The sequence below is a fragment of the Trachurus japonicus genome, chromosome 20 (genome assembly GCF_045865225.1).
Source record: "Trachurus japonicus isolate A0001 chromosome 20, Traja_1.0".
Taxonomy (NCBI): domain Eukaryota; kingdom Metazoa; phylum Chordata; class Actinopteri; order Carangiformes; family Carangidae; genus Trachurus; species Trachurus japonicus.
In genome coordinates, this window is record NC_140926.1 from 10,596,083 (window position 1) to 10,607,283 (window position 11,201).

General features: G+C 46.6%; 1 protein-coding gene across 3 annotated transcripts in view; it reads left to right on the top strand.

Annotated features, from left to right (window-relative positions):
- zfhx4 (zinc finger homeobox 4) overlaps positions 1-11,201 on the top strand; it is an 85,337-nt gene that overhangs the window by 17,103 nt on the left and 57,033 nt on the right. For all 3 annotated transcript variants that reach the window (XM_085763182.1, XM_085763180.1, XM_085763181.1), the window contains exons 2-4: positions 7,330-9,862; positions 10,245-10,457; positions 10,901-11,195. In XM_085763182.1, the coding sequence (XP_085619308.1) occupies positions 7,376-9,862; positions 10,245-10,457; positions 10,901-11,195 (2,995 nt within the window). In that variant the 5' untranslated portion in view covers positions 7,330-7,375. The remainder of the gene's footprint in view (positions 1-7,329; positions 9,863-10,244; positions 10,458-10,900; positions 11,196-11,201) is intronic.

The window sequence follows — 11,201 nt, forward strand, 5'->3', positions numbered from 1 at the left end:
CGACTGTGCGTGTGTGAACTTGAGTGTGTAGGGTGGTAATCCAGTTAGCTCTTAACACTTTAAGGTGGTAACCACAGATACTGTGTGTGTGTTACTGTAGTAAGGTATTAGCTTTGGCATATGCAGAGTGTCAAACTTAGTCTTGCTAAACAGATAACAAACAGCTGGAGCTGGAACTGGGGGAAAAGGTGTGTGTGTGAGTGAGTGAGTGTGTGTGCAAGACTGCATTTGTCTGAGTGTGTGTTGTCTGTAGGAGGGCACCCTTCACATAGGGAGCAACAACAAGGAAGACTAAAAAAAAAAGAAAAAAGAGCACTGGAGAGCTGTAGCAGTGTTGTAGGGGGCGATATGGGAAGGAAAGAAAGTGGTAGTGGGTGGGTGGAGGGGTGGGGGGGTTAAACCAGATGTGAGGGCGATTGAGAGAGAATAAAAAGAGAGATAAATAAAAAGAATGAACAGACAAGTCATGCTGCGATGGAGAAAGACAGGGAGAAGCACAGAGAGAGAGAATGCCATCCTCAGTTCCCCTTTGCCCTCCTTCCTCTCTCTCACCCGGCCACTGAATGTTAATAGCCTTTCTGCCTCACCCCCCCACATGCTCACACACACACACACACACACACACATGCACACACACACCCCCTCCAATCCCTCCCCATGGACACTGGCGCATTGTTTGTGGCAGTGCTTCTATTCTTTCAAACTTAATTACCTTCTTGCCTTTTGTGGCGTCAGGGGCTGGAAGTTTTGCTCCGTGGCAGTGGAGGTCGTCACACATTCTTTAGCGGTGCATTCCCTTAATCTGGAGGGTGGAGGTGGAGGGGGTAAAGAGACAGAGGAGAAGAGTCTAGAGAGTTGAGGTTTTTTTTTTACCAGCGTGTGCTTCTAAGGTGGTTATAGTACCCCTCCTGTGCACGTGTACGCACGCGTGCACGGTCATAATAGTCAGGGCATAGGCTGCCCTTTGTTTGTGCGGTTCATTTCCAATCAACCCTAATTAACTAGAGAGTGTTTCCAGATTGCTGGCAAAAGAAAAATCCCCACTTTTTTTTTTCACTCCCATTGGTCTCTGCTGTTTTGAGTTCAAGGAAGAGGAGGAAAAAAACTGGAGGCATTAGCTATGTAGATTGGCTTTGCCTTTGATGCTGGAAAAATCTTTAGCAAGGGCAGTAAGTGGTGACTGCGACCCAGCAGTGTCTGACTGTTTATTTTCATGTTTCGGTTTGAGTTTAGTTTGAAATATTGCCTCTTCAAAGGCGTGAGACTTGTGCATATATTTAGACTGGACTGTGTAAGCCCAAAGTCCATTTGTAAAAATGTTAAATCCAGTCAAACTTGTCTTTAATCCATTAAACTTTGTCTCTATAAAGCCATGCAAGCCTTGGACCCACATCCAAATTATCATAATGAAAACCTACTCAATGGAAATAAATGTTACTGAGCTCCACACTCAGTAGGATATTTTTTTTTTGGAGGGGCCGGAGGACATGAGAGATGTTTTCACCTCAACCTGGTTGAAGTTGGGATAGGGGCTGGTGTAATCTGATCCTAAATCAGATTTTAGGACCCATCTGTGGCTTGAGTGATATAATTCTCCCTGTGCTCTGAGAGAGAGAGAGAGGGGGAAAAAAGGCAAACACGTCCTCTGGCTTCACAGTTCACTCATCTGGTTAACAAGTTTGTTTTTGCATAGTTGACTACTTTCGTTTCTTCTGATGCTCTCATCTCACATGTTGCTTGTTATTTTCTACGTTGGCCAGATCTTTTTTTTTTATTCTTCTTCTTTTTTCTTTTTTTTTTCTCCCTAACAATAGAATATCAGGTATACGGACCTGAGGGCAGTTGGGTGTAATGTTACCTGAGCAACCAATGAGACCAATTAACTTGTCATCAACCTGAGGGATAGAACCTGCATACCTGCTCTAGGAAAAGAAAGAACAGACCACTTCCATCCTCTGCCTTCCTCCTCATTATCCCTGCCCCCCCCCCCCCCTCCTCTAAACCTCTCTCTCAGTCGTTCGCTTCCTTCTGCAAACCACGATCGTTGCTCATGTAGGCGTAATTTTGATTTTGATTTGCTAAAAGCCATTTTTGCGGAGTAGGTAATTTGTCGAACAAGATTCCTGTGCTAAATGGAGTAGTGCTTGCTTTAGGTGTCTGAGCTGCACCTTGCAGTAATGATAAGGTGTCTTTTGGTAATGAAGGCCTTTGCTCACAAGGGAGAGACAGGGAAGAGGACAGCCAGACAGAAAGAAGGGTGTGGGGGCACTGGGGAGAGCCACGCCATCTAACGTCTAATGTTACACCTCCAGGCAACAAACAACAGCTACGTGAAAACTCTTTGTGCCGTGAAGAAAAAAAAAGAAAAAAACAGTTGGTCACGCAGTTTTCTCCCCCCGTCCTCTCTTCGGAGACTTTAAACAGAGAGCATTAGGCGGTCCTCGGTGGGTCTGTGCGTGTGAGTGTATGTGTTTGTGCACGCATGCATCAGTACTCTTTGATGGCAGCCAAAGCTCCTCTCGCATTGTGAAGAAGGAGATAATTCCCCTCCTCCTTCATCCACTTCGTTTTTCATCCCTCCGTTTCTGCATGGCAACAAATAAACAGGTCTAATTAGACCGGAGTAGGCCTATTCATGGCACTGACAGTGGGAGATGGATGCACAGGCTTTCACAGTGCCCTTCGCCTTTGTCTTTGGCTAACGCTTGGTGACATTTTGATAGAAGATTTGGTGTTAGACTGAGGGGCCACATGCTGAGAGAGGTATGACCTTCTAAGAGACCTCAAGGAATGGACATAAAGCCATAGTCTCACGCTGTCTTCTGACTTTGTTGTTTGACTTTGCTAGGCTTCACGGGTCACCTTCAGGATTTTATTTCACCAGTTATTACCTGAGCTCACATATGTCCCCAAACACTTTGACAAGTGGAGGGAAAATAACCATTTTCGACCTCAGATGACCAGCTCCCGAAGCACAGATCTGCCTAATTCCAGTGTTTACAGATGTTTCTAAATATTCACAGCAGCATTAACAGGACTGTCAACCCTTGCATTAAAGTGTCGGACAGTTAGGGATGAAGAATCTGGGCCCAACAGATTCCCATGTAAACAAAGACGGCAGTGTGGCGACATCGCAATTACAGGTTTGGCATTTAACAGGCTGCGACTCTGGCTAATGTGTGATGGTCTTGACGGGAGGACAAAAGCAGGAGGAGACTCCCACATCACCAGGAGCCCAGGTCTGCGCTGTGGATACAATTCTGTAACACATAATGTGTTATTAGCACATTTGTTACGACTGAACGAGCTGAAAAATTTACAAGAGCCTCCGGCAAATGCAGATTTGGCCCCTGACGTGGTCGTTTTCACGCAGCACGTTTTGTGTTTGTAGCCTAACCTCTGACTTTTCCGCTACGCAGGATTCAACTTCTGACTAAACTGGAAATGCTTTAAGAATAACCCGAATCAGAGAGTGCAGAAAAGTCTGAAAAAAGAAAGAAAAAAAAGTGGAGAAATCCCCTGCTCTAGAGTGCCTCTCTGTCTCTCAGGGAGCTACTGAAAAGCAGATGGAGGGATATGGGAGAGAGAGAGTAGAGGGGAGGAGGGAGAAAAACAATAGGCCAAGGAGTCTCTTAGCCCCTTTCTCCCATCAGAACTAGCAGTGTCCAAAGCAGGCATTCCTAGGCTATTATTTGCCTCTCACTGGATCTGATCTGCCACTTTAATTACCTTAGTGTGTGTGTGTGTGTGTGTGTGTGTGTGTGTGTGTGTGTGTGTGTGGGTGGGTGGGTGAGAGAGAGAGAGGCTGTGTCCATGTGCATGCGTGTGAAAGCAAGGGGACATGCTTAATTAAAAAACAGAGGTGGGAGCGGCTCTGGCCATCTCTTTTGTTCTTCTGCTCTAAGAAAGGGACTGTTTCTGCAGTGTGGAAAAACCTGGGCTTCATTGTTAGTTTCTCTCTCCCCCTCTATGTATCTGTCTATCTATCGCTCTCTCTCTCTCAAATGAAAGTAGTCTGGTTGGTTAGCAGAGCAAAGGAAAGCAGTGGGGGAGAGAGAGAGAGAGAGAGGGAGGAAGGTTTCTTAGCGAACATGATCTGCCTTAAAAGAAGCAGTAGTGGGCACCACTGCTGTGAGAGGTGTGAAGCCCGGGGAATGGAGCAAAACAAAAAGAAGCAAGTCAAATAACCTTTCCACCTATTTATTCCTGAGACAAAGCGCCAGGTAATCAGGTTTCATGGAGACGATTATATAGGTCATCATATATAGATCTGTGCAAGTCTAAAGATTTCTTTGCGTAAAATGTTACTCTGAGCTCAGAAAGGCAGGAATTCAGAGTTCGGATGATAGCAAGACATTAGGGAATTAAGACACACTGAATGGATCAGGATGACTCGCTTTGCAAAGGTAGGAAATTAGAAAAGAAAATGCAACATTAAGCATTAGTCACACACTGCTCGCTCAGTGTGTCAGTGTTCCGTTGGTGACAAAATTATTGGATTCAATTAGAACCAGAGGTTACAAAATAATGGACAATTACGTTTTTGTTGGCAGGCTGCACACGTAAACAGCCGCTAACCTGTTAGCATTATGGGTGATATGTCAGTGCCAAGTGCTTAACACATTGGCTTATCCATAAGGCATAATTCCATACTTAAAGTGTTAGGAGATGCATAATTCATAAACCCTCAGTGTTTTATGTCCGAGCTACAATTCAAAGGGGTTGCTCCCAAATGAAATAAGCAGTCAAGTGACACCGCTGACAAGTAGTAAATCCTGTCCTGTGTGTCGCATTACCTCTCGAACCCCACTGCTTCTGAACAGTTTTACCCTCAATCACATTCAACGTGAGCGTCGGTGAGAGCGACACTTGTGAAAAAATGAAAAATGTGTAGCTTTGACTGCAGGAGCTAAACCCAGTGTGTTGTTTTAGCTGCTCGTTGAGCGCAATGATTGATTCATGGTAAAAAAAAAAAAAAAAGAAGCTGAGTGAGCTGTAATTTGAGTGGATGTACAGAAGACTTTATTTTATATAAATTTTTCTCACACTGTGCTAACGTCGTAGCCCATTCGGCCTGTATTTTCTTTGCAGTTACAAGTTTGAGCTCCCATGTTAGACAGGTGTGTGTTTTCTGTTTGTGGTAGATAGGTGTTTATGTGGGTGGAAACTGTACTTTATATCTTAAGGATCTTGGGTAAAAAAAAATCTGATACTGTCATGTTTGTCTTCCTCTCTCTCTGTGTACCAGGCGGGTTTAGTTTACTTCACCTGGACAATACAGGTCACACAGAAGTACACAGTATACCTCATGCAATCCTTGTGGTAAATAGTACTGATTTTAAAGTAGTTAAAGTACTGGACTTAAAAATCTTTCCACTAGAGTTTTACTTTAGGCCTTAATCTATAAAGTTATGCTCTGAAAACAGTCGTGTCATGTGCACGCCACACATCCACCTTCCACCTCCCACCTTCAGAAACATTTGAGCTGAACAGATCAGCATTAAAATTCATTTTCTGCTCCTTGTGAATTTTCCTTTAATCTCACGAATGGAGAGACGGAAACTGAGTGAGACACAAAGAGAAAAAACATAATTTCTCTCTTTTAATCTATCACTAGTCTCCATGGAATCATCTCCGGGATATGTCAGATTAGACCTGATTATAGCGCGTGCACACACATGCACCCACAAACATACTCACACACATGTTTGATTTCATTCCTCACGCTTTTACTGTCTCTCCCACTGGCTTTGTTTAGCCCTGGATTGTTGCGGATTAATCCTCTAATTGCTTTGTAGCTTTGTTGTGATGGAGAGGGAGTGTAGAAAGAGAGAGAGGGAGAATTAAGCAGCAGGTGGATTGGGTTAAAGGTTAACATGGCTCTTTAAAGCTTTCTTTTAATGCCAGCTCATTTACACGCAAGCATCTGAAAGGCGCTGGTACTGTATCAAGCGAAAAGACACTGGCATGCACAACCGGTCCTCATGCGTTGCATTTAGCTGAGTGAGAAAACATTTTCTTCTAAGTAGCAACAAAGGTAGCTCTTGAGCTTTTTAGTCTATTTTTCCCTCACTTGTTTCTCACTGCTCTCTTCAGGTGATGAGAAATTATGCCTGTGATGACAAAAAGAGAGAAATTTTCGGGGTGTTAACGTGTGTGTATGTGTGTGTGTTTGCAGGCTGCGGAGGCATTTATTCAGCACTGTGTGTGTTTGTGTGTGTGCCTTTACGTTTGTGCCTTGTTGTGAAAAGCCAAGAGATTGAAGTAGTGGAGGGTTGAGAGATGGGAAGCCGCCCAGGATTGATAACATCTCACTGGTATTCCAAACATCATTCCTCATGGAAGCTCTCCCTCTCTCTCTTTTTCTCTCTTTGTGTCTCTTTCTTTCTCTTATTCCTTTCCTGCATTGCGCCGGCATGAAAAAACATGAATCTTACGGATGTAAATATTCTTTAATTTCCTGACATGTGTGACCCTCCTCTGGAAAATTTGCCAACAGCCATTGTTTTACTTTTTCCACATGTTGAAGCACAGTTAGCAGAATGACAGTACAATGACAGTGTCTTAGTTTCTTTGTCCACACAGAGTCCGACTCATACCTCCAGGACATTAATAGGTTAATAGGTGCTGCCTAATTAGCAACTCCTGACTGGTGAGAACATGCCAAGAGCAATTTAGCCAATGATTGAAGACTCCAGTCCAATACTCTCCGCTAGAAGACACTAGCTTTTCTGCATCTAAGTTGTTTGACAAACTTGAATGTTACCCCTGCGATTGTTTTTGATTGATTTTTTGCGTGTGTGTGTCACAAAAGCGCTTTATATGATATGCAAACCTAGCTTGTAATAGCCTGAAATCATAATCTTTTATCACAGTGGTAGCACGCACAGGACACAATAGAAGCAAACCTGCTTCCAGTGTTGCACAGTGGTATGTCGATCAAAGAGTCTATTTACCAGACAATTGGGTTATTCCTATAAACTTCCCTAACGCAGGCTGCCATGGGAGCTGCTTCATTCATTTATACCTCATTTCCCCCGTTTCCAAGCTCTGGTCCCTGGGGTCAATAGGAGTCAAAACCTTTGTTTAAGGATGGGTTTTTTTTATTTTATGTGGTCATGGCAAGCAATCTGAGTCTGTCTTTTCTAAGCTACAACTGAGGAACAGTATAAAGCCCAATCGGGACTGAATCAGATCTGATTTAGTACTGATGGAAAAGAGTGAGTCAGTTAGAATGAGGTAATTGTTGTCTTCAGCGTCCGATGTTGAACTGGATTCACTGAATGTCTGATGTTCATTTCTTTATTTCTGTGTTTTTTTCCCCCCCAGGTCCCTGTTAGGCTGGATGAGATGAGATCCCTATGTAGTGGTCGTTATGGCAACTTGTGACTCTCCCCCTATGGTGTCGTCACGGCAGCAGGAACATGGTGGCCAGAGGCTGGACGCTGCTGCTGAGGACAACTCTGTCGTCGCCATGGAGACCAGTGTCGCCAACAGCAACAACGCCAACAACAACAACAACCAACCGTCACCTGTCGCCATCGGAGAGCCGGAGAATGGCCCCGGACAGCCCGCTGTGAGCCCGCTGAGGGCCACTGCTACCCCCACCGTTGTCAGTGCAACTACCGACTCTCTCACCGAGCAGAGTCGGCGAGAAAGCTTTACTACTGGTAACAAAGGGAGTGTTACCGGGACTTTACCAGGAGTAGGAGGAGGAGGAGCAGTTTTGGGTTCGGACTGTTCTGCCCCAGCCACATCTCCCGTGGCACCGGCAAAGGAGATCCCCTGCAACGAATGTTCTAGTTCCTTCTCCAGTTTACAAAAATACATGGAGCACCACTGCCCCAATGCTCGTCTGCCTACCACCGGAGGTCACGAGGAGGGTGAGGAGGTCGAAGGGATGGTAGGGGAGGAGAGCGACGATGAAGGAGAGCGTGAGGTGGGTGCTGCAGAAGTGGAAATGAACAGTGAGGTGGAGATGGAAGAAGATAGCGATGTGGAGAACCTGTGTGGTGAGATCATCTACCAGCCCGACGGCTCTGCCTTCATCCTGGAGGACTCCAAAGAGCAGCGTGTCAACCAGGGGGGGCTCCCTGGGTCTCTCCCATTCAGGGGCCTGCTGTCCCCCCAGCCCTTCCCCAGTGTCCAGGCCAGCAGTGGTCAGAGTGGCCTGAGCCCAGCGGCGGAACGGTTGGAGCAGCACGCTGCACCCATGTCCTTCTACCCCCAGATCATCAACACTTTCCACATCGCCTCATCCCTGGGGAATAAAACCCTAGCGGCTGACCACCCCTCCTTCCCAAATACCTCAGCTGGAGGGCTGGCGGGCGCTGCTCCCGTGTTGCACAGTTTCCGTGTCTATGACCTCCGCCACAAGAATGACAAAGACTATCTCACAGCGGATGGTGCAGCCAAAAACTCCTGTGTGTCCAAAGATGTCCCCAACAATGTGGACTTGTCCAAGTTCGAGGGCTGTGTGGCCGATGGGCGGCGGAAGCCTGTGCTGATGTGTTTCCTGTGCAAGCTGTCTTTTGGCTACAGCCGTTCCTTCGTGACACATGCTGTCCATGACCACCGTATGTCCCTGAATGATCAGGAGCAGAAGCTGCTGAGCAACAAGCACGTTTCTGCCATCATCCAGGGCATCGGCAAGGACAAAGAACCTCTTATAAGCTTTCTGGAACCAAAAAAACCCCCCAACTCTGTGCTACCCCACTTTCCTACACCTGCCAATTTCCTAGGGCCAGACACGGGGCTCCGCGGATTGTGGAACGCTTTCCACAGTAGTGGGGAGAATGCAGATTCCCTTCAGGCAGGATTTGCCTTCCTGAAGGGCAGTGCCAGCAGCTCCTCCAATGACCAAACCCACAGAACCCAAAACATGCCAAAGGCTGAGACCAACCCAAACCTCGGGGGAGGGGCTGGTGCCCACAGGACCCCCAGCGGGAGTTCTGCTGCTGCTGCCACTGGTGGTATCTCTAATAGTGACTGCAAAGGCCAGGTTAGGGACACATGCACTTTGCAACCCAATGGGCCAGACCTGAGCCAGTACCCGCTCATCAAGCGGGAGCCCGGTGCAGTGGGAGGAGAGAGTCCAGAGCAGGATGACGATGCTTACTCCAATGGTGGTGGAGTAGAAATGGAGGCAGATGAGGAGGAGGAGCAGGCCATGAACATGGCAATGACAGGCCAGCGGGCTGACAGCACCAGTAGCAAAGATTTCCCTCTCTTAAACCAAAGTATTTCCCCCCTTTCCAACAGTGTGCTAAAGTTTAACAGTGACAGCAAAGGCCCTGCATCCACCTCCTCTTCCTCCCTGGCTGCTTTCGACAAGCTGGAGATGGAGAAGAGCCGCCTCTCCACTCCCCTGGCGTCTGCCAGAGAGCGGGAGAGCAGCAACGACTCAACCAGCGAAGCCCTGGCAGGACGGGAGGGGTCATCGCCATCCGCCCACCCCCTTGACATGATGATGTTGCGCAGAGATGACGAGAGTCCCGGGCCTCTGCATCAACACGCCGGAAATCCGAGCACGCCTGGAACTCCAGGGACGCCTGGTACGCCTGGTCCAGGTGAAGGCTCCCCAGGCAGCGGGGTGGAGTGCCCCAAGTGTGACACGGTCCTGGGGTCGTCGCGGTCTCTCGGAGGGCATATGACGATGATGCATTCGCGCAACTCCTGCAAGACGCTAAAGTGTCCCAAGTGTAACTGGCACTACAAGTACCAGCAGACGCTGGACGCCCACATGAAGGAGAAACATCCGGAGTCTGGTGGATCATGTGTGTACTGCCGCACAGGACAGCCTCACCCTCGTTTAGCCAGAGGCGAGAGTTATACCTGTGGATACAAGCCTTTCCGCTGCGAGGTCTGTCCATCTGATTATTCACCTCTATGGATTTCTGCCCTGTTTTTTCCAAATTATAATAATTCATACCTTTGTTTTTTATTTTATTTTTTTATTTATCTTTTTTTATTTAACCAAAAGTGATTATTAAGTGTGATGTTCATGCAAATACAAATATATATCATAATATTGCAAACTCTAGTTCAGTATCAGGAGGCATAAATAGGCAATTAGATATGTTTGTCTTCCTCTTTGTAATAACATCTATCTCAGCTTTAAAGGTTAATGTAATTATCTCGAAAGTCAGATATTTAAAACCAACTCATCAGATATCAGCCCCTTTTTTTGTTAAAAATGCACATATTTTTTCTCATGCATAATTTTATTTATTCTTCCCCTGTAGGTATGCAACTACTCAACCACCACCAAAGGCAACCTTAGCATCCACATGCAGTCGGACAAGCATCTGAACAACGTACAAACACTCCAGAACGGTGGCACCGAGCCCCAGTACAACCACAACCACGCCAACCCTGTGCCCAGCGCCAGCCTTGGTGGAGGCTGTGGCGCACCCTCGCCATCCAAACCCAAACAGAAGCCCACTTGGCGCTGTGAGGTAATGAAACAAACAGAGCATCATTGTCGGGCTGTGGTAGCAACATACCAATTTGCTTGTTGCACTGTCTACACAATGAGCCAATTATTTCCCTCTGCGTCACTGTGTCTATTATTTTTCTTGGCCACATCATCTGACCCCTGGTCATTAAAAAACAGTGTTTCTCAAACATTCGAGCATTATCTGTGTTGCAACAACCAGAAAAAAATCATCATCATGATTGCATTACAAAAATGCTTGCATCATGTATTATTTTATGGATTGAGTGTTCAGGATGCTTCATGGCTGTGCTGCTGTTACTGCCAATTCTCATTTTTAACATTATTTGGCTGTAATTAAAAATTAGCCAAATGGTTTGAAAAAAATAATGTAATTTTATTGTAAAAATGATCACAATCAGATCTTCTAAAAGACTGACTTTATCCCTCCTTGTTTTGCGATAGGTGTGTGACTACGAGACCAACGTGGCGCGGAACCTGCGAATCCATATGACCAGTGAGAAACACATGCACAACATGATGCTGCTGCAGCAGAACATGAAGCAGATCCAGCACAGCCTCCACCTGGGCCTGGCCCCGGCCGAGGCAGAGCTCTACCAGTACTACCTGGCTCAGAACATGGGCCTGGCAGGTGTAAAACTGGAGAACCCCGCCAGCAGCAGTGGCCCAGATGCCCAGATGATGATTAATCCATTCCAGCTAGACCCGGCTACCGCGGCTGCTCTCGGATCTGGTCTAGGTAAGT